The following is a 22611-nucleotide window of genomic DNA, read 5'->3' on the forward strand; positions in this document are numbered from 1 at the left end:
CCCAGATGGAAATATCTTTTAAACTCCTGCTGTATTAAGAGAGCAGCAATCTCCACACAGGCAAATCTAGCATGATTCTAAAAGTGCTTTGAGCCATTCCTGTGGAACACAGCAGTATTTTTATAGATGAAAATGGAGGTTGTTTTAAAGTGGTTGTTTCCCCATCCCCACCCCAAAGCTGAACAGCATTCACAGAAACAATTGGGAAAGCATCTACATTGTAATTTTCTGTCCCATGTGTTGTAACAGAAGGTGGGCTTTGCAGAAATTGCTACTTTAACTGCAGCTGTATCAGAGTTTACTGAAAATGTTTCATTGTGCAGTGCTTTTATAGTAATGCAGTTTTCTATCATTTATTTTCATTCTATCATACGCTTCCATCATGCACAACTTCCTTAGATCTAGAAAAATACTGGCGCGGCTTTGTATACATATGCAAAATCTCTTGGAGAAGAATACCAGCATGCCTGGGTGGTGAATTGAGGAATACACTGGAGATGCAGACATGGAACTGAATTTATTTTCAAGCAAAACAGGAGTTATCAGCTAAAGTATTACATGAAAGTGTGAGGCAATCTTCCAATGACTCAAACCGCAACTGCATAAAAGATGTATATAATGACAAAAAATGCCTAACTGCAGGCAGCTGATCTAGCCAGTTGCTCTTCTTAGGTGACCTTGGGAGCGAGGGTATGGAATGAGGCCCTCTGGTAGGAGACTAATGAGAGGAATTTGGACACCTCTGCACTTGAACCAAGCTGGCTAACACTGCCCTAACTGAAAGGCAAAACTAATGAGTAGCTGTTCTCTCTGATGCAATTCTAGTTAAGTGTGCTGTTTTTTCACTAGGATCTCATGCTCCTATTTGGACCAAATAGGGAATATAAGAAATACCAGGAGTGCCACAGTAGTACCTTTAGTGAGCTAGCTGAGATAGCTCTGTATCACAATTAAAGCAATCATCCTACATTAAGTCTGGACCAAGTCTTAGAGCTGCTCTCTTCGGTGACACTTGCAAAATGTGCCCTAGGACCTCTAAAGTTCTCATCTAATGAGAACTCCTAATTTCTCTCTCATCTGCTTTCTGAGGATGTGAAAAGCCAACTAGACAATACCTATAGAGAAATTAGCACATTTTCTTATTCCCACTGTTGAGGAAATGTTTGCATCCTTCATCCTAAAGAATTCTACCACTAGAAATTGCTGATCAGTAAATGCATTAGGCTATTAATTTAAATTGCTACTATGATGAAAATAAGACTAAAAAACTTTGTTTTCAAGCAAGTATTTTAAAAAGTTCTTTTTGTTACTATACTTGTTAGTAATTTAAAATACCAAATAGTAATATAAAATATTCAGTAGTATAAAACTAAATATTTGGATTTTCTGCCACATAAAAGTTTTCCTTGCACTAAAGGTGCAGTGGGGTATTTTTTATTAGTTTTATTAAAAATTATATATATTCTTCTTAAAATAATTTGCACTAACTAATCCTGTTAAGAGAGAGAAGAAGCTTAAGAACTTTTGGCTTCTAGGAAGAATTGCATAGATAAATGTGACAATCTAGCTGGCAACCTTGTTGTCATTTAAAGCAAATAGTGGTAAGGCTAGATTTTGAGCTGTGACTCAGCAGAGGATGAGGGGATGGGGTGTAAAGCAGGAGGAGTGATAGAGCATCGTGTCTCCTTAGTTGTGGTACCAGCTCCACCCTCGGGACAGGCTTGCCTGAGGAGCTGCCCTGTAGCTGCAGCAGCCTCAGCTTTAAAGGCCCTCCCTGCCCTGCTTCACCTTTGCTCCCGTGCCATCGTTACACTGTGGCAGCATCGTGGTGCAGTGTATGGTTGCATATATTGGCCCTATGCCATTTCTGTGCTGGGAGCACTCTCTCTGGGGTCGCTTCAGACCTTCTGCAGCTCCTGTGCACTGCTGGAGAGGTGGGCAGGGGCTGCAGTGGTCACTAGACTCTGGCTCTATGCTGGTCCTGAACTCTTTCTGCAGCCGGTCCATAAAGTAATCCCCAAGACTATTTCTGCCATCCTGGGAACAGTCAAGCCTGCGAGCATTGGTCAGCAGATCTCCCATCAGCTTGATCTTCCGGATTTTGGGCCCAATAAATTGTTTCTTGATAGTGCTTGCGCTATGAGGGTCTGCATTTTCAACACTCAGGGCATAAAGCTCTTCAAAATATCGTAGCATAGTTTTCCATTGCATCATTGCTAGTTCCAGGGCTTTCATCAGACCGACTGCATAGTCACAGTTTGGTTTCTGAAAACAACAAGAGAATAGTATTTACTCAGAAGAACAGCTCATGTATCTGTTATTCATCAAGGGATTCCTGCAACTTAACCTGGTGCTCTAAACAAGTTGCACTAGGATTTTGCAACAACTGCTTCTAGTTTGGAGCATCTGTTGTTTTTGCAGGCTGTAAACACAAGTGGCAGAACCCAAGCACTTCTTCAAGGAACAGATTTACATAGCAGCAGCTATGTCTGAAGAGGGTTCTTACACCAGGAAGCCCAATCACAGAATGTTGTGGTTGGAAGGGACCTTAAAATCATCTTGTCCCAACACTGCCATATTCCACTAGACCAGGCTGCTCAAAGGCCCATCCAACCTGGCCTTGAACATTCCCAGGAACAGGGCATCCTCTACTACTCTGGGAAATGTTTTCTAATATCTTACCACCCTCACAGTAAAGAAGGACTTCCTAATATCTCAGTTAAAAATCATTATCACTCATCCTAACACTGCATTCCCTGACAGAGTCCTTCTCTCTCTTTCCTGTAGGCCCCCTTTAAGTACTGGAAGTCATAAGCTCCTCCTTGATGCAAACTGAGTGTTAAGGAAGATTTTTACAATAGCCTTTTTACTTTCTACAGCTTAACAACTGCTATGATGGACCAAATAAGCATTCTGTATTAACTAATTTGTTAAAGGAGAATCAGCCGCTTGGTCTTAAACAAATGAGGGTGGGTTATTTTTTTTCCTGAAAATTTTTGAGTTATTCCTTTGTACCTGTGCAAGCCCAAGTTAGATCTTAGTACAAATTCTGTCATGAGCTGTACTTTAATAAATCAACTAGCGCCCCAGGCTTACCACTCTTAGGTCCTAGTCATGTCTAAGCTCCTTAGGTTCAGTATGAAGGAGACAGGTGGGCTGTTTCACCACAATTTTAGGATTCATAATTCATTACAGTATACTGGAAACAGCAGTGTACAGCTGAGTAAAAGAAAAGGGGAACACTGTCCATATTCTTTTGGGCTGGAAAGCAACCCCATAGAGTTAGGACTGTATGTCTGACAGTTTCTAGGCATTACAATCAAGAACAAAACTGTATACACAAGTATGCCAGATAAATTATATCTGGAAATCTAATAGTGGGTGAATGCAGAGATCTGAAGTAGTAACAGTATAATTCAGTGAGTTAAACAGATCACAGCTTCTTGAGAACTTGTAGACTACTACGCACCTGGATGGTTTTGGAGCAGTAATGGCCTCCTCTTTCTTGCTGATATTTCATCAACTCCTCTGCGGCTTTTCTCTCTTCCAGAGCTTGATGCAGGAAGAACTTTGAAATATTTGGTAGAGCCACATGTGACTGATCAAAATATTCACCCTAAGCATAGAAAACAGGAGTGTTAAAATTTGCCAGAGATGGGACTCACCTGCAGCAGAACATGAGTTTAACAGAACTTGGGAGACCCTTCCAATGGAAGGTGTTTTGTTCACAAAGCACTGTCACTTTGGAGACCTTGATCCGATTTCTACAATAAATGAAGTGAGTAGTTAGAGTATGAAATGAAAAATCTATACTTCTACTAGAACTGCAGTACTGCAGTACTGATGTTACTCTTGCAGTAGCAGTTAAGAGATCTTCAGAATATTTTATTTATGAGTGGTTAGCATGTGTGTGTTTTGTAATTGTGTTTTGTGGAGGGTTTTTGTTTTGTTTTTTAAACATACTCCAAGAACAGGGAACATAAAATTTATCCCTGCAGGCCTGCATTCCAGTCAAAAGTTAGCTTTCAAAGGTATGAGAAAGATGAGGCAAATACCAAAAAGAGAACTAGCACAACTTTGCATCTATTTATCAGCTTTATTGTGGACAATGGTATTCCAAAATAATGGATACTGCTACTGAACTATACACCTTCAATCCTGGATGTAGCTCATGCCTGGGAAGGCATGTCAGGAAGAACATTAATCTGTTGGAACAAGTCCAAAGAAGGGAAACAACATGATCAGAGGGATGGTGCACCTTTCCTGTGAGAAAATGCTGAGAGAACTGGGTTTGTTCAGCCTTTGAAAAAGAAAAGGCTCTGGTGACCTAATTGTGTCCTTCCAGTACCTGAAGGGAGCCTACAAGAAAGATGGAAGAGGGACTTTTTACAAGAGCATGCAGTGATAGGACCAAGGGGAATGGCTTCAAACTGAAAGAGCAGGTTTGGATTAGGTATTTGGAAAAAACTCTTTACTGTGAGGATGGTGAGGCACAGGTTGCCCAGAGAAGCTGTGGGTATCCCATCCTAGAAGTGTTCAAAGCCAAGCTGGCTCTGAGCAACCTGGTATGGGAAAGGTGTCCCTGCACATGGCAGGAGGTTTGGAACCTGATGATCTTTAAGGTCCTTTCCAACCCAGGTCATTCTATAATTTCAGAAGTATTACAACCCTAAATCCTCTGCAGGCCTTTTTCTGTTTTGTATGGTAATGTAATAGCTTGAACCACTGTCATATTTAGCCATGCTAACAAATCTAATAGGTCTTATATTTAGAATATTTTATTCATGGTATGGCTGTCTCATAAAGAGAAGTATTACAGGCAGGTAGCAAAGGAGAGCCAGCAGGTTACATGGATTTGAACACTGGCTCTGCACAGCTCCGATGTCAAGGAGAATGAGAGGCAACAGATGGGACTTTGCCAAGAACCAAAATGAGGGAGCTACAGCATCCTCATCTGCTGCTGCCCTGACCATGAATGTGCAACACAGCACAGCTTCTGTCCCTTGGACATGCTCTGCACCAGAGTACACACAACTGCATACCGAGCTGTGGCTTGAGGCCTGCTAGTAGGGGCAAGCAACAAGTATGTGCATTTCCTAGGTTCTTCTGCTTCTGATTGTCTTCCCTGCTTTCCCCTATTAGCCTGCTTAAATAGGAAATACTTTCACTTCAGCTATGTTGCTCTGTTTGGAAAGAAAATGAAAATGTGTTAAACAAAAGTTTATGTTTTATATTTTTAGGGCCCTCTTGGGATAACGTAAACCTATGAAACACATACACACATGTGACCATAAACCATTGAAGAGAAGCACATACTGGAATGCTTTATTAAGAACATTCATTGCTTTATTTGCAGACTCCTTTTCCTCAAGTCACTCATTCCTGTTTCTGCTGACAGCACAGCCAAGACTGAGTGTTTTATACCAGGTCCTCAGCGCAAGTGTGCAGCACGACTTCAAGTGGAGCTCACATTAACACATCTACTTAACTGTTAAGGTAAATCTTTTATGTCAATCATTCACCATTTAAGAGGTTCACATTTCTAGTTTTGATTTATCCACAGTCAATTTCTAACTGAGTTTTCTCCATCCTATCCAGCTGCCAATCGCTACAACGTTTTTCTTCCACAGGCTTAACAGGTTTTACTGCATACTTAAATTTTCACTGAACTTCTACTTGACATCAAACTCAATTGAAGGATCTTGGGGATAAACTGAATACAGTTTGGGTTGCTTCCCAGTGGATGCTTGGCATCAGAAGGTAGAGCACTGATAATTTTGATTTTTTAATTTTAATGTCTCTATTAAGTTATATGTTTGCCTTAAAATTTGGTATGTAGCCAGATGCAATTCTGGCATGAATTTGACATGATATCAGTGATACGTTTTATAATTTCATGTCCAAAGTTCATGCCTGTGAAGCGAGAAACTCTTAAGCCATCTGCGGCGTTCACAGACTACAATTAACCACATGCAACTGTTCAGCAAAGTTGGGGGAAAAACCCACTCAAGCGTTCTGCTCCAAAGATGTTACCATTCCTTATTCCCCGGGCAATAGGGCCTCGGTGAATTACCCAAAACACAGGAGCGCTCGTTTCACAGCCCGCGCATTCCGGACCTTCCTCGTTGTTCCCGTGGCCGTGCGGGCGCGGCGCGGCTCCAGGTCGGGGAGCCCGGAGAGCCTCCAACCCCCCGGTGAGGACACAAGCACCGCTGTCCCTGTGTCCCTGCCCGACTCCAAGCCCTCCTGCGCCCCTCGCCTCCCCGCCGGCGCAGGGCGGTGGGGCACACCCGCAGCCCGCCGAGCCCTCCCGCGCCCCGCCGCCTTACCAGCGCCTGCAGGCAGTAGTGCAGCTCGAGCTGCGCGGCGGTGAGGCCGCAGAGCGCCTCCTCCACGGCGGCCGGGAAGCCGTGGCGGACGCGGCTGGCGGGCAGCGGGCGGTGCGCGGGGCAGGCGGGCAGCGTCACCCGCGGCCGCTTGGAGCGCGGCTCGGCCATGCCCGGCGCCGCCATGGGCCCAGCGCGCCGCCAGCGCGCCGCCTCATATAGCCGGGCACCTGCGACACACCTTGCGCCCGCCGCCCGCCCTCCGGGGGAGGAGAGCAGCAGCAGGATGTGGATGTGGGTGCGGATGCGGGGGGGCCGGCGGGCACCGCCGGGGCGTGCGCGGCGCTGGGCGGGAGCGCGGACAGCTCCGGGCGTCCCGGAGAACCGGCAAACATCCTAAATAGTGAATGACTGACATAAAGATTTAACTTTACAGTTAAACCATGTGTTAACTTGTGCACTTGTGTTAGCTTGTGGCACCTGGAGTCGTGCCGCACACTTGTGCTGAAGAAGTGTTTATAAAACACTGAATCTCGAGTATGAGTGACTTGAGGAAAAGGATTCTGCAATGAGTGTTCTTAATAAAGCATTCCAGTGTGTACTTTCTCCTCAGTGGTTCATGATTGTACCTGTCACGGGTTTGGGGTATTGCAAGATCGTCCTACAAACATAAGACAAAAACATAAACATGTATGTTTGACATGTCTTCATTTTCTTTCCTAACAGAGCAACATAGCTGAAGTGAAAGTATTTCCTATTTAAGCAGGCTAATAGGGGTAAGCAGGGAAGACAATCAGAAGCAGAAGAACCTAGAAATGCACATACTTGTTGCTTGCCCCTACTAGCAGGCCACAAGCCATAGCTCGACATGCAGTTGTGTGTACTCTGGTGCAGAGCATGTCCAAGGGACAGAAGCTGTACTGTGTTGCACTCACATGGTCAGGACAGCAGCAGATGAGGATGCTGTAGCTCCCTCATTTTGGTTCTTGGCAAAGTCCCATCTGTTGCTTCTCATTCTCTTTGGCATCAGAGCTGTGCAGAGCCAGTGTAACCTGCTGGCTCATCTCTGCTTCCTGTCTCTAATACATTGTCTTTATGGGACAACCATACCATGGATAAAACTCTTACAACATAAGAGCTGAGGCCTTTTTTAGGCAGTCACATTCAGTACCTCCAGTTCCAGCAACAGCATCTGAGAGCGTGGCCAGGCTGGGCCAAGGCTGGAGTGGCTGGTGAGAACATGCAGGCAGAAGCAGTCCTGGGGAGGGCGTGAGCCCTGAAAAGTTCTGGGGATTTAGCAGTGTGTGTATGTCTTGACTACAGGGTAAATTCATTAGGCTTTTTGCTTTAGTGCTAAAAATGTGCTAAACTAGTCCTACCTCTACTTGTTAAGCTGTCTTCAGTATTTTAGTAAACACCAATCCTCACCTTGTACAGTAACTTCAAAATATACGTTACTGATTTTTTTGACTGTTTTACCATGTGGATGGCATTTCTTGAGCATTTCTTTACCTTTAATGTATTCAGACCAGTGGAGCAGAAATATGAATAATCTCAACACCCTTTGAAATCAATAATTTTCTGTTCAGTGACTTTGTTTAGTAAGCTCAAGGTACGTGCTGTTTTGCGGAATTCTTTTCTAGCAGATCACTCCTGGACCAACCCAGGATGCTAAGGGCAGAATAGTTTTCTGTTGCCTGTTTTAATTGTTATTGGATCTGACTGCCTAGAGCCCAGCATGCATCATCTGAGAGTAGTCATGTAGAGATGTGAGAACATTGCTCATGAGAAACTTAATTCTTGTTCAGTGCCTCCATCTCATATGCTATTCAGCCCTTTTTGTTTGCTGTAATTATCCATTTTTTAGTTCTGATTCTTCATGATGTAGTTAAATTGGAAATTTTGCTTAAAAAAATCAAACAGCATTTAGCATTTGGATAAAATTTCATGTGAGTAAAGTGTAACTAATGTTTGCAAGGCTAAAGTAGGTATCCAAAGTCATTAAATGTCAATATATTGACAAGACTCTTGGACAATGTATGACCTTATTCTGAAGTTCTCAGTAAGCATCCTCTTCTTCACTGTAGCACTAGGGACTTTTGCTGGAAGGGTGTACCTCTATCACCTACCTTTTAGCTCTTTCCATTCCAGCTGTCCTTGATTTGTCCTGTAAAGTAATTCCTAGTGTTCTATTATTCCAGAATAACCCCTTGATTCCCTCAGAGGAGGAGGAAGAGGAGCAAGTGTGATGCCTCTGTGTGTGTATGCATTGATATCCCAACCTAAATAATGCCTTTCTTTAGCCAGTCTGAATAACCTAAAGTGTGAAATAGCAATAGAAAGCAAGTTAGCCAGTGTCCCCATGGAAAGTTTGTAATCGTTTTTTGTTAATTGGGCATTTATTATGATAATTTCTGTGCATATCAGCTCATAGAATCTGTCTCTGCATTAGTGGACTTTGGAGCCTTGGAAAACAATATTAATTATCCCATGTTAGTGATGGACAGCTAGGAGACAAGGGCAGTTCTTAAGGCCATCTGTGATGCATGGAGCTGATCTGAAAACTGACTCTGCAATTCTTTATGTTCTGTATGTTCCTTTTATGAGAACACCATTCAATTTATTTTGCTTTGTGCTTCACAGAACTAACAGAAATACACACAATTTGCATTCTTACCAATTGTATAATGGAAAAATTCCATGACAAAGTAATATAGGGATTCTTGCTACACAGCATGAGGTGATACCACATGCTCTTTGTGTCTGGACTGGGGAAGGTATAATCTACTCCAAAATCTTGTGGCCTCAAGAAATGCAGCATTCCAGGGAGCAGGCACTTTGTTCAATTTCTTAGTTATAACTTTTCAGCACAGAATCACAGAATACTCTGAGTTGCAAGGGACCTACAAGGATCATCAAAGGGTTGGTTACAGGCACATGCCTTGATGGAAGATATCTTTTCATTTTGATGATTTGGCATGATTTTGATACAACATATTTTAAAGTGTGTTGAAAGTGCATGGCAGAGTGGGAAGCCAAATCACCACAGTGTGATATGTAGAACTACAATTAAAATTCCATCAAAATAAGCTCTCTTACACTCAAACCCCTACCTTGTCTACTCCTCCCTCTCCTTCTCCTATTTATTCTTTGTCAGAGTGCAGTAGAGACAGTTATTTGTGTCAGTGGGCTTTAGAAACCCCTCAAAATACTATTTCTCCTGAGACTACTTTGCAAACATTTAGCTGTATCTGGCTGTATCTTTTCTACCCTGATTCTCTCATTTAAAGCTACGCTCTTTAGGCTGCGCTTTGTGGTCTGGAGTTGGTATTGTTTATTCTTTCACCACAGGTAGTAAGAGTTGTGGCTGTTGCTTCTCTCCAGCTACCATCTGTTCACTTATTTCTAGCTGTGATGGGTTTTTCATGTGCTTTGCAAATAGTCTGTCTAATGCTGCCAGACTTTTCTCTCATTCAGTGCCCATCAATAGCTATGATGAAAACAGAGAGCTGTGTGAGGAAAAAGTAATAAACAAATACATGTACAATATGTATGCTTGTGAATTGGCCTTTTTCATTCATCATTTGGTGTTTTGTAATTAAGTGAAACCAAAGCTCTCTGGCAGGAAATTAGGAATGATTCATATGAACACCCATGAATTCAGGATTGCTTTTATTGGACTTGAAGTCCCTTAACCCATTTTTCTTATGCTTTTCTAGTCTCAACAGGTGCTTCATCTCACTGTTTTATCCAGTCTCACTCTTTTTTACTTTTCATCTACAGAGGAAAAGCCAGCAAGACTTCTGAGTTGTTTTGTTGCCTTTTTGCACTGTATGACTCATAAAGTTAAAAAAAGAAGCCTGAAATTTGGGATGTTACTACTTAAGTAAGCATAGCAAAATAGCCTCTTTTAACTGACTTGCAGTAGAAATTGTCATCAGCAAAACATGAGATGGCTCTGGGGAGGCAACAGTGTTGTGACCAGGCTGCAACATGGACATTCTGGAAAATATTTTTTGTCTCTGTCACTGAGCAAATGAAAAGGGCCAGCTTGCTGTAGTGCTCTGAAATCAGCATGTTTTAGTGATACAAGGGAAGAATTGTTCAGAAATAAAGCTTAATCCCTTTGAAGTCAGTCTTGTTGCTGTCAAACAGAGCAGACAAAAGCCTGTATTTTGGGTTTATAGGTACTGAAAGTATACTGTGCCAAATGTGCATGTATTTTGCATATGTTCAGTTTAATAAAATGAAGTAACATAGTGAAATTCTGTTTGAAAAATACTTGGATTAACTTTTAATTTCAGAAGTAATTTTTAAATGCCTTTTTTTTTGGCAGTTGATTCAAATACTCCAAACTTTAGTTTGCATTTGCTTTCCTTTTCTAGAGTCCCAAAGATTTCTTCCTGTCATTGAGATTTTTGTGTTTGCCAAACATCCATTATTGCAATGTTTGGAGCCAGATGAGATGTTTGAGGATGTTGCCATCACTGGAAACAGCCATATCTTTTTTGCCTCCATTGAGTTTTCCCACGTGGCTTGATAAAGTTGCTTCAGTAGCTTGATAAAGTTGTAACACTTTCACTTCTGTTGTAACTTTTATCTCGGGCAGTTTGTTTCTATAGGCTTCTTTGGCAAAAGTCTGCATGGCACAGATATTGAGAAGTTGGCTCATTGCCTTTCTTCTTTTGCAATGAAATTCTTCTTTAAGGAACTTTCTGAATGCTGGAAACGTAAAACATTGTGATACATATATATAGAATGCTTTGAAACTCTACTGATTGAAATCTGTCCTTCAAACAGAATGTGCCCACAGCCCTCCAGCATGTGTGTGCTGTGTCTAAAGGTAGCATAGGAGGCAAAGAGTTTCTGAAATTCAAGCAAAGCTTATCTTTAACATTGTGTCACAGAATACATACAGGAGGGTTTTTCAATCCATACTATTTTTTTCTCTGTGCTATTTAAATTAGATTATCTGTAATCAGTGCTTGTTCCTATCATGGGACCCTTCCAGGAGCAGAGTTTGGAGACGGACAGCCTCGGTTGGGAGCTGTTCTGGGGCTTTGGTGTACAGGGCACATCCTGCCTGTGTACCACCAGCCCTCACCTGGTCCCCAACTCCCACTCCTTTCTTCTCTCTCTTCCTGGGGGGCTCTTTCCCACTGCTGTACCACCACAGTGCTAAGGCAGACTCATCACCTCCCTTTGCTCCATTCTCCCTTCTCTGGACCCCAGGGAAAACTCTGTGCCAACAGGAGGTTTGGGGTCTGCGTGTAGCTCTGCAGTCAAGCCCACAAGATGTGAGTGCATCTCAAAAGCATTCACAGACTCTTGCTGTGACTGTTGTTGTGCCCAGCTGCTTTGTATTTGCCACCTTCATCTTTCCCATAGTGTTTCAAGTCCAGCTGCACATGGCCGTGTTTGTGTGACTGCTGACATGTGTGGGGCTGCAGGTCAGACTGGGCTCTGGCCATGGTTTCACTCATGTCTGGAAACTGTATGTCACTATTTTCACTTAAGCACTTACCACTCTCTCTGCAGTTTTAAATGTTGACAAGTCACCTACATGGAGTTGTTCACCGTTGTCTTTGCTCCTTGTATTTACAGAATAATTACATATCCTGACTCAGCTTATCAACTCACCTGTGTCCATAGGAGCCCAGGCTCTGCCAGCACTGGGGAAGGCCATGGCTGGGATTGGGCAGAGGCAGCAGGGAGAGCTGGAGCCCAGGGGCAATCTCTGCTCCCAGCCTGGGGGCTGCAGAGGACTGCCAGCCTGGCTAAGGAAGCTCCAGCCTGGCTGGCAGCATTGGCCCTTCCATCTCCATTTCTACTCTTATAAATACACTTGAGTTTTAAGTGGACTATTCATTTCAAGTGCTACTGGCTGATACTACCTCTTTCATTTTTTCTAAAGAGGCTGTGCTTAGGGGTAAGTTTCTATAAATTGGCAGGATTCATCTCAGATTTTGCAATTGTTATTTCAGGTCACATTTTTAAAAGCACAGGCCAGCAAATGTAAGGCTCATCCATGTCATCTGTCTGTGGTATATCATAAATCCAGTCAGTAATTGCAGGTGGAAGGCACAGGGCCTCGGCACTGGAGTATATTTAAGGGAATTCTGTGCAATTTCTGAAAACATGAGGCTTGCCCCAAGGCAATGTGTTGCATAAGGGAGTTATGCAATGCCAAAGTGCCTAAAGTCTGTCATAATTTGTATACTTTGTGTGCTTGCCTTTCTATTCTATCTTCCTTTCCACAGCTGTGGGTGAGAATCTGTACTTATTCTTGGACAAGTGAGAAGATAAGACTTGACATATAGAAAAAGGTGGAGCCTTTTTTGTGTGTGTGTGCAGCCTGTGCCACCTGGAATCAGTGATCAGGTAATGCCTTCCAGGCTGTGTAAACTTCAGGAGTGCTCCAGGTAGCCCCTGAGGGGACATCAGACCTCTGTGAGGTCTGCATGAGCAGGTGCAGTTTGTACATACTCAGAATATCTGGGCTAGCAGAATTAAATGTGGGCAAGGAATGACGATATGGAAACCATTCATTGTCTTGCTGCTGTTTGCTACTGATAGTCAATGTTCCTAGAGTCCCTGCTAGTACCAGGAGCACCTTATCCTGAAGTACAGGGACTCCTGGGAGTTAACTGGTTTGCCTGATGCCACCTGCTACTTGGCTTGAGAGAGAAGAAATTAAAGCCACAGTTGTGGTAAGAGGAGTGTGAAATGTTTACAGGTGAAGGGGAACATATTCTTAATGTTTTGGCTTTTGTAGTCATCAAAAAATAATGAATCATAATTTTTGTAAAAGAATCCTTTCAAAATCTCGGTGAAACTGCTTGAGAAAAAAGAGATATAAATTTTTAATGTAAACATTCAACAGCTAAATGTTTTTTTAAAATTTTGTATTAAGATGGAACCCATGACGGTGAATCAACAAAGCAGAAGTAGATAATTTCACTCAAACATTGTGGGCTTTAAAGGCAATTCTAAATTCCAGTGAAGTAATTCCTCTTCTAGTTCCAGTCACAAATGACCCTTTATTGCTGCTTTCTGGTCAAAGTACTTCTTTTAGATCATCTTCTACCTAATTCTATTTTAATGACTTTAAATGCATTTTAAAAATCTTACTATGATAGCTGTTAGATTGTAGTAAGTTTGTGGCAGTATGTCCCAGACAAAGTCTTCTCTGCCAATTTGCAAGGATCAAACAAATTGCTTTTTCAATTTCAGTGTCTTTTTGCAGAACACTTGTTGAATTGAGCGTTCTCCTGATTTCACTGAAATTATAAGGTAGAACTCAGCGTATATTTGGCTTCTATCACTTAAACAGTCAGCACCATCAATCTTGGGAAGTTATTTATTCTGATCTTTACGACGCAATAGCATTACCCACAGTGATACAGTGAAAAGCTTTATTTTTGATTTTTAAACCACTTCAGTTGCTATCCCTTTTTTTGTTTGTTTGTTTTGGTTTTTTGGGGGTTTTTTGTTTGAATTTAGCATTTACTGGGCTGAGTATTTACAAATTTCACAGAACATTTTGTTCTCTGATTTAAATCCTGCATACCAAGTGCCTGCCTGGGGCAAAGACAAAAAAAAAGTTAGCTTTGATACTCCAAAACTGGTTGAATAAATCCTGTGCAGCTGGCCTGCGTGAAATGTGCCCAGTGACAGCAAGCGGCAGCGAGGATTCAGAGGGATAGGGAGAGCTCTGTGGTGTCAGATGTTGCAGTGTTTTATTGCTTTGGCTGGGAAGGGCAGGAATGTGTAGGTATCTCTAGTGCTCAGTACAAGGGTGCAAAGTGGTTCCCTCAGGCATGTATGTGGACAAAACTGCTGCACAAGTGTGCAGTGTTGCCTTCTGCGTATGTTCATGCATGCTCTGGTGTTTCCCAACTTCGGAACTGTGGTTAAAGCCTCAAAGGGAGTGTGTGAGTCTGCAGCAGCTGAGAATACATTTCCAGCACTGGAGGTTCCTGTGTGGTTGAGTGTCTATCTCATCCTTGGTGAAGAATTATCTAACCTGTGCTGTGGTGTTCATCAAGCGAAATTCTTGGAGACTTATTTAAATGTTCAAGCCAACGCAGTGCAGGTTACACTTGTCTATACTTGTGGGTGAGATGTCAGGAACTGTTATGGATTGAGGCCTGCTTTTTCTGCCTGTACTGTTCTCACTACCACTCTGAGACAGTACCAAGTGTCTCTCATCACTTTGCTTCTCTTTGTAATATAAGCCAGCTGACACTTGGTCCCAAGGGAAAAGTGGCTTAAATCTGAATCTTGGAAAGTCAAGAATTAAAAGACGCGTAGTTCAGGAAAATAAATTTTGGAATACAAAGTCATGAAGACTATGGTTCACATGAGCAACTTGCAGCAAGGTCATGTTTTCCTCTGATAGTGGATCAACAAGCAATTGGAAATACTGTTTTTACGTGGGTGGCATGAGCAGAGTGCTTTTGGCCGTGCTCTGCAGTGCCATCTCTGTGAATCCAGCTCCATTCTCAGGCTCCAGGGAGCTTCCAGGTTCTCTAGAAAGAAGCACTAGAGTAACTGCAGTGAGTGAGACCAGATTTACAGAACTGGTCTCTGGAGCTCAGTATGGCAAGACTCAGAAAAGAAAAAAACATAGAGCCTTTCATTAGTTCAGGTGTTTATCAGAAATACACTAAGAGGGACTTTAAAAAGAGATTTGTATGTATTGGATGGCAAACAAATCTTCCACCATCTTCCCTTGGAGATGGTTTGGCCAATAGTTTCTGACAGGGTTTGGGGTTTTTTTTCTCTTTCTGTGTGATTTGTCAGGATCATACATTGAAATTGTGCTCTGTCCTGCAGGGACCACTGGCTTGAGCTAGTGCATGACAAGTCTTAGGATGCCTGTGCTGAAAGACCTCTCTTAATGGACCTTGACGGGGTTTGGTTTGATTTGTTCCAGAATGGGATTATCCTCCTTCCTGTTGCTGCAGACTCATGATCTGGACTCCAGGACTCAAGCAGGACTGAGGGATGCATGGTAAGACTGTGTTACCTGTGCACAGGAGGATAGTGAAATCTGGGATGTGTAGCTTGTGACTCTGAGCTGTCTGGTCTGAAGCAACGGACAGTAAGGTTTCTTTATTGATGGAAGATAAATGCAAAGCAAGGAGAGGAGGTAAAAATCCTTAGGAAAACTAAAAACAGAAGGGAAGCAGCACTGAGAGTGGGCCAAATCTTGTGGTTGTGTATGTGAGCATTACTCATACAACTTCAAGAGGGTACATGCTTTAAACTGAGCATGTACCAGCTGAGGACTTGGCCCATAATGTCCTTTATAAAGCTCTGGTTCCTCCCCAAATAGTTTTTGCCTCCCTCTTCAAAGGGCACCTGTTGTTGGTGGAGTTGGTGATGATACTGGATTAGTGCACATGCGGTCAGCCTGCTTGGCCTCAGCCCTTTGGACCCAAAATGAACTCCAGCTGCTGTTACCCAGAGCAGGTGCTTCATCCAGCCCGAGCAGCTGTTTGAATGTACACTGTCATGGCCAAGAGGAGGGGGGAGGTCCCCTGGACTACCCAGAGGAACGACTGATCAGCAGCAAGGAAGGAACAGGGAAACGTGCCATGGAGTCCTCCTTGTTATACCTAGCAGACAAAAGTTATTCTAGCATTTCCTTGTGGAAATAGGGAGCAGTGGCTATCACTCTGCATCCACTGAGTCTACCCAGTACCCTGATGGATTATGGTTCCCAAAAAGAGGCTGAGGGATCACTAAAGACCAGCAGGGCTGGTTGTAGTTACTGGTTTAAAGCTCCAGTGAGTGGCCCAGCAAAAGTGAGATTGAGATTTGGCATAGAACAGTGCACAGGCTAATGGCCAAGCTACCTGTGACAGCTTGGGCTTCACACTCACACTGCTAGAGGGAGGAAAACCAAAGCAGAGATAATCTGGGGTGTGAAGCAGTGCCAGGAAATGGAGGCAGAGGGGTATATGGAGATGTGATGGTTGGGAGTTTAAGGTCAGAGTTTGAGGAGAGGGCACAGATAGTTTGTGTCAGAGGTAAAGCAGCAGCAACCCTTAATTAGAGTGACAGGGACAGGACAAGGATGCAGGTTTTGTGGGGTAAGGTAGTCACAGCCTTCAAAGGGATGAGGGCAGCTTGGAGTAAGGGCAACCCAGACCTGCAGCAAGAGGTAGTGGGGAGTACTCCCCTGCAGAGCAGGGAGTCTCACAGGATAAGCTGTTCAAAGTCATTTCCATCACTGGCATCACAGACAGCCCTTTCTAATTCCCTTCCAGCATTCCTTCAATTTATTCCCCTTCATCTCTTGTCACTGACCTGGCAGTGGTTCCCATGAAGTCCTGCATTCTCTGATTATTCCCATGCTGTTTGCAGCAGTGCTCCTGGCCTCCCTTTCCAGGAGCATGCACTCTGGTTGTGTCTGCATATGTCACTGTTGGCATTAACACCAAGTTGAATGTGGCTCCTAAGGGTTCCACCCTCTTACCTGTATTCACTAAAGTTACCAGAGTCCACCCACTTTCTCTGATAGGCTCACTTTGTGTCCCTATCCCGTGTGGTTTTTGTCATATCCATCAGCCAGGGATCATCACTCTGTGTAACTTTGCTGATTGCTCAACCAGGTTTCCACTGAACCTCCATAAGGAGGGGTAAATGCTAAGCAAGTATACTTCCTTGTACAGCTGTAAAAGGATATTCAGGCCAGATTTCATTACAGCATAACCTAAGAGTGGGAGAAAACATGGATGTCGAAGGCCTCTCTTTGTCAGGAAATGGGATTTCCGCAGGTGCTCCATTGTAAATGCTTTGCATGTTTCTAAGGCTTGGCACATGGCATTGCTGAATCCTGATTCAGGATGCAAGAATGTCTCATGACCCCTGCCATGAAAACTGGTGTCTGGCCATGTTTGGAAATCAGCCGTCGATGATGACAGTAGATGAGTATGGGTGAAATGAGCAGCTTGGCTTCAACACTAAGCAAGACTTGTTAAACATTGTAAATACAGATGTCCAGTTCATATTTTGAATAATGAATATTCTGAACTTTTCTGTAGCAAGTGGTAAGAAGCTGGATCATCTTTCTTCATCTGCTCGCTGCAATCCCAGAATTTGCAAGTGTGACAAAGTATTTCATCCCTTTAGAGGATTAGGTAAGATTGGTAACTATAATTCATGTGTAGAATTGCACAGAAATAGTCTAAATAGCCAAATATATTGATTGAAAGTTACCTATGTGGTGGCAGGGAAATTGTTTCCATTTTGGTTTATTTATTTCTTGGGTTGGTCAGGTTATGCAGCTGTCTTCAGTTGTTTATTCTTTTGGATGAAAATCTGTGGCTGTACAGGTCTGTATGATTTCTGTCCCGGTGTAGCTCTTCCATCAGGTGTTCCTGCTATTTGGTTTGCTTCTGCATGAAAATTAAGGAACTGGAAAAATAGTAGCAGAAAAACTACATGAATTAAATTCTCAAGGCTGTTAAAGAAAGAGATGTGTTAGGAGTAGGGTGTTTCTGTGCTCATTCTGTTCTCACATCCCTTGGACAAGTCACTGTTACACGTGGAAAGAAACACCACACACCACTGTGTGATATAGCTCTGAGCCAGGGGAGACATCCTGTGACATCAACAGTACTGTGCTGTCTCCTTATCTGCTGGTAGCATGGCTGGGTGATACCCACACCCACTGATCAAGTGGCAGCCGCTGCCCTGCCTTCTTCCTCTGCACTTCTCTTCCTCAGCTTGCTTGAGCTCAAGATGAATGAAAGTGCTGTTTTCGAGTCTTGGTGGAGTAGTAAATTCTGCAAGTGCCATTTTCAGAGTAGCCCTGTATTTAAGTGTGGTAACACATTTAATTTGGTATTCCAGAGGTTTTTAACGACCTGCATCTGGATAGGAATTTTTTTAGGCATCTGTCTTTTGCTGACTAAAATGTAATTAGGTACCAAGAATTTAAACCATCCTAAAGAAAGTGTGGCAATGTCCAGTGTCCTGTGTGGTGAGGAACAACAGAGTGAAATAGTTTGGGTGTGGTAGATCATAATTTACTAACTGCTGGATTAGGACTAAGGAAATAAAGAGCTTGTTAGCAGGCCTCCACATCTAGGGGATCTGGAGAGCAAAGAGGTTTACTTTATATGAGGCCTATGTTATGCTGTGCAGGAATTCCCAGTTCAGGGTCAAAAATACTGAGGGTGCCCTTTCGCCAGAGAGCCGACAATTAGCTTGCTGCCAGTAGGAAAAACAGCCTTTAAGTGGTGAGTGAGCAGAGTGTCAGCAATGGACCTGGAGAGAGGGGCAGCACACAGTCTGAGCCAGTGACATTCTTCACACCTGCTGTGGGGCATAACAGTAGCTGGCTGCCTCAGCCCGTGGCACTACAAGCAGAGCATTGTGCTGTGACACAGCCTGGACAGCGATTGAATTACACACCGATTAGGTCTTCGGCTTCTCCCTGTCACTGTGGACAATGGAGAATCAGAGAAGTGGACATGAGAGCTTTAGCAGGCCTTGTGCTCTCCAGCAGAGGAGGATTAGTTTGTAAATGGTAAATTGTGTTGGGGCCAAGAGTCGTAAAACTGAACTCTTGCCCTGCTGCTGCCTCAAAGGCACAGGCTCTGCAGAAAAGCCCTTCTCCCCCCTTCTGCTAAATGCTTGATCAGGGGAGGGGTGGGCATATGGAATCTGCTCCTCCTTTTCTCTGCTAAAGAAGGAAGAAGAAACACGTATTTGTACAAATTTTGTTCCTCACTGTCTCTTAGTATCTGTTCTAAGGAAGGGCAAGGGATTAAATTAATCACTCTTCTGCTGTTTCCACAGGGATGTGGATTTGCCTCTCACCGAGGTGCTGCAGGAGGATGTCTCCAAGACCTGATTTAACCTGAAGCATGCACTTCCTCTGGAGGTCTGCAGCAGGGCTGGAGAACTGCAAACACTGCATCCCTTTCCTCCTGTCACCTGATTCCATGTGACTGCAGTGCCTGTGCCGTGCTCTCAGCTCCCTCACCCTGAAGTGTTCCTCATGATGGTTTGTACAGAGCTGCCTTGGAGCAGGCTTCGCTTTTGGTGGCAGTATCCCTTGTTGTCATTTCATTCATGAAGAAGATGGCTTTATCCTTGCCTTTGTTCCACTGAGACCAGCTGCTCTACCCACAGGCACCAAAAGTGGAAAATCTTCCATAACCTTTTTTAATTTTCAATTGAAGCTCTTCATCACGTGAACTTCTTGGTGTTTTTTGAGAGGTAAAGACTTTTTGACTTTTTTTGCTTTTTAATTTTTTTTAAGAACCAACACCAAATAAAAACCCAAACACCAAAACCAACAAGCCCAAAACTGACTGAAATTTTAAACCCACGCATTGAACCCAAGTTCAATGAAATAACTGCATTGTGTGACTGATACAGTCCATGGGAGTACAAAGCATTCCCTCTCTGGTCTTGCACATCCACTCCCTGTAGCTATTAATAGCTTTTAGACATGAAGACAGGCAGGAGTAGTTTGCCATGCAAACATTTATCTGGGAGCCCCATCCTATTTTCTAAACTAAACTGAAGATTTCAGTGTGATAAAGTGGACATTTTAAAGCATTGGTAGAGATGGGGGAATGTAACTGCACTTAAACTGGGGTTGGATTAGGCATTCTCATATCATGGAGTCTGCCACTAAATAGCAAAGTATACGAGCAATGGAAATATGTCCTTCTTCATCTGTAAAAAGAGGACAGTTTTAAAAATCTATCAATCTTTCAAATCTTAAGGCATATTGATCTGAATCATCACGGGAATCCAACAGATAGCTATTATTGTTAGTGATCTAAAAATATAAATGTGGTTGAATACATGGCAAAATGTATCTTATTCGAGTTGTCTTTATTACTACAATAAATGATACCAAGTCTCTCTTCCTACAGAGCTTATCTCATCTGTTTATAGCGCTGTCATTTATTTTGTTTTGAGCTGAGAAACAAAATACCTAGATACTGTAAGGTTGCAGAGGCTTTATTAACATACCATTTAAAAGGAATTGGTTTTGCTCTGGTTACTAGTTTGAACTAAGAAAAGATACTCATATTTCATACTCCTGAAAGAAACAGCAGAGTTGCTGTAATACAGCAGTTCTAAGTAATCTGCTCATGAATGATCCATTCCAGAAAATTCCCAAATCTCTCCCACCTATTTTCTCTAATAGGTGGCAAATCCTTAGTAGCTCTCAAAAATGCTCACAGATCTGCAGAGCATGAAGACTTTACTTTGATTTATTTTTTGTAAAGCTTGGAAAAAAAGGTATGTACAAGAAATTTAGCTGTTGTTCAACATAGTCAGTGCTGATAACTGAGAGTTCATTTTCAAAACTGGAAAATAAAAGCTATTCTAAGTAGTCGCTGTTGGTTTTGCTGCTATGGAGTATTTCAGAGGTAATTTTTAATGAAAAAAATGGAAAACCAGTCATTCAGTCATTCACGAGTGCTGATACAGGAATGACAGAGGTTAATACCACTGACATCATGCTGGAACTGCACAGCATTTTGTTAATGGTTATTAATGCCCTGCTGCTGGGAGACAGACAGTGCCAGCTGCCTTTGGTGTGGTGCCTCTGCGGGTGTGCCTGGGCCTCTGCTCGGGAACGAGAGGGCCCTGAGGAAGGCTCAAATCTGCTCCCTCACTGAAACGGGAGGAGAGGAGACACTGAGAGAAGGCATTGCAGTGCCTTACTCAGAACAGGGCTTGGAGAGTGAAGCAGGAGCAGCAGACACCTACAGAGCCACATCCAGGAGGTACTGAGGGCTTCAGGTCAGATCTCAGGACTAAACTCAAGATAGACATTCTTTGGAAAAAAATAGCAAGAGATTCAGAGAAACACACATGGCAATGATGCCAGTAAGCCTGGGAAAGAAGCCTAGCTTCACATAAGAGCTCAGAGCTTTGTACATCAGTGTCAGAAAAGCTATAGACTGAAGAAGAAAAGCCCTTGAGAGGAAGGGAAAGGAACCTTGTAATGGCAGAATGATGATGGATGTGGAACAATTAATTAGCTTTGACTACATTGTATTCATTGTACATCTAGATTTGTGGGTTTAGCTGCCTCACTTGGGGCTGGCTATTGCTTTGTGTAATACCTTTAAATTTCATCCACCATAAGGGAATGAAACAGATACAGAAAAGTGCAATATATCAGTGTAGCATATCAAATTGAGACAGGCATTTTTAGCAGTCTGTGCTGAACAGAGGTTTAAGCCTGCATTAGATTATTCCTTAAGTGTATTGTTGTTATGACAAATCTGAAAGGAGCTAAAAGCATTTCAGTAGATCAAAAAAGGGAACTTTGATTTCCTTTCCCGCAACCTGGACCCAAAATGGGATTGCCAGCCATGTACCCCACAATCACCTACTGGTGAATGGGGCAGAACACGTGGAGATGAGTTGTGAGCCCTGTGGAGTAACTGGCTCACCAAGTCTCTCCAAATTGTTCACTTCTAGATCTCTTTAAATGCTGGTGCATTGTAACCTGAATAATGCACTGTGAATGTTTAGCCAAGAAATGCCTGGTGGCCCAAGGACATTGTGATGATGACTGCTGTCTGATGTGCCACACAGACTATTGTGCTCTCTTTCATGCTTATTAAAAACTACTATATCATACTTATGTTTTCTAAAAGGGAAAATGTGAGTTTGATCCCATGAACCTCAGGTTTGGGGACACAATTTAATTTTAAACCCCATAAATTTTGCACACCCATTAATTATTAGAAACAAATGGAAACATCCAAGCAATATTATACATGTTGTCCCCAATTATTCAACCTAATATTTAAACATGATGATTTGTGCAGACTTTATTTTCTGATCACTTTTACAAATAGAGTTGCCTGTACAAATAGTTTGCAGACAGTTTCCCTCAGTGCAAAGCGTGAGCAGCAGGTCAAGGGGAGCAGGTTTGCCTCTCTTCATGGCATTCAGTGTCATCATTGCAGGTAAATTTTTTTGATTTTAAGGATTTTTTAAATATTTAGCCTTTCTTTTCTTTAGCTACTTAAAATGGTTCATGTTACTCTTTCCAGTAGCTCAAACTTCTACAATTACTACAAAAAATTTGCAAGGAAAAAAATAAGTGTAACCAAACACACTGAGTATTTTGAAGAACTTCAAATTGAAAGTAACAATGGAATTCTGTATTTGTTCAAGAAAATGGACCCTTACTCATTAACTTCTAATATTTGATTACTTTTCCCTTTGTTGGTAGATAATATTTAGAAGAATTTAGAATGGCTGGGACTCAAGCTTTTCATTT

At 42.7% G+C, this 22611-nt stretch overlaps 1 protein-coding gene and 1 long non-coding RNA gene across 9 annotated transcripts in view; one reads left to right on the forward strand and one right to left on the reverse strand.

Annotated features, from left to right (window-relative positions):
* LOC116997300 overlaps window positions 1–20227 on the forward strand; it is a 23913-nt gene extending 3686 nt beyond the window's left edge. For 2 of the 8 annotated variants that reach the window (XR_004418151.1, XR_004418153.1), the window contains exons 6-10: window positions 3551–3778; window positions 5357–5760; window positions 15165–15342; window positions 17381–17476; window positions 19143–20227. This is a non-coding gene — a long non-coding RNA (uncharacterized LOC116997300). The remainder of the gene's footprint in view (window positions 1–3550; window positions 3779–5356; window positions 5761–15164; window positions 15343–17380; window positions 17477–19142) is intronic. The other 6 variants (XR_004418152.1, XR_004418155.1, XR_004418154.1 and 3 more) reach the window with 6 other exon arrangements.
* LOC116997298 (ferritin light chain-like) lies at window positions 499–6559 on the reverse strand. Its single transcript, XM_033061799.1, has 3 exons — window positions 6330–6559; window positions 3470–3616; window positions 499–2265 (listed from the first exon to the last, which is right to left on the reverse strand). Exons 1-3 carry the CDS (start codon window positions 6510–6512, stop codon window positions 1762–1764), a joined length of 834 nt encoding a protein of 277 aa, XP_032917690.1. The 5' UTR covers window positions 6513–6559; the 3' UTR covers window positions 499–1761.
* Window positions 20228–22611: the final 2384 nt, after the last annotated feature.

The sequence above is a fragment of the Catharus ustulatus genome, chromosome 6, assembly GCF_009819885.2.
Source record: "Catharus ustulatus isolate bCatUst1 chromosome 6, bCatUst1.pri.v2, whole genome shotgun sequence".
In the NCBI taxonomy this organism is placed as follows: Eukaryota; Metazoa; Chordata; class Aves; order Passeriformes; family Turdidae; genus Catharus; species Catharus ustulatus.

Excerpts from the sequence above, each read along its gene's own strand:
- LOC116997298 (XM_033061799.1), bottom strand. The coding sequence starts at position 6,512 with ATGGCGGCGCCGGGCATGGCCGAGCCGCGCTCCAAGCGGCCGCGGGTG. Across the intron at positions 3,617-6,329 it reads ACTACTGCCTGCAGGCGCTG|GGTGAATATTTTGATCAGTC; the intron begins GTAAGGCGGCGG and ends TTCTATGCTTAG. Across the intron at positions 2,266-3,469 it reads ACTGCTCCAAAACCATCCAG|AAACCAAACTGTGACTATGC; the intron begins GTGCGTAGTAGT and ends TGTTGTTTTCAG.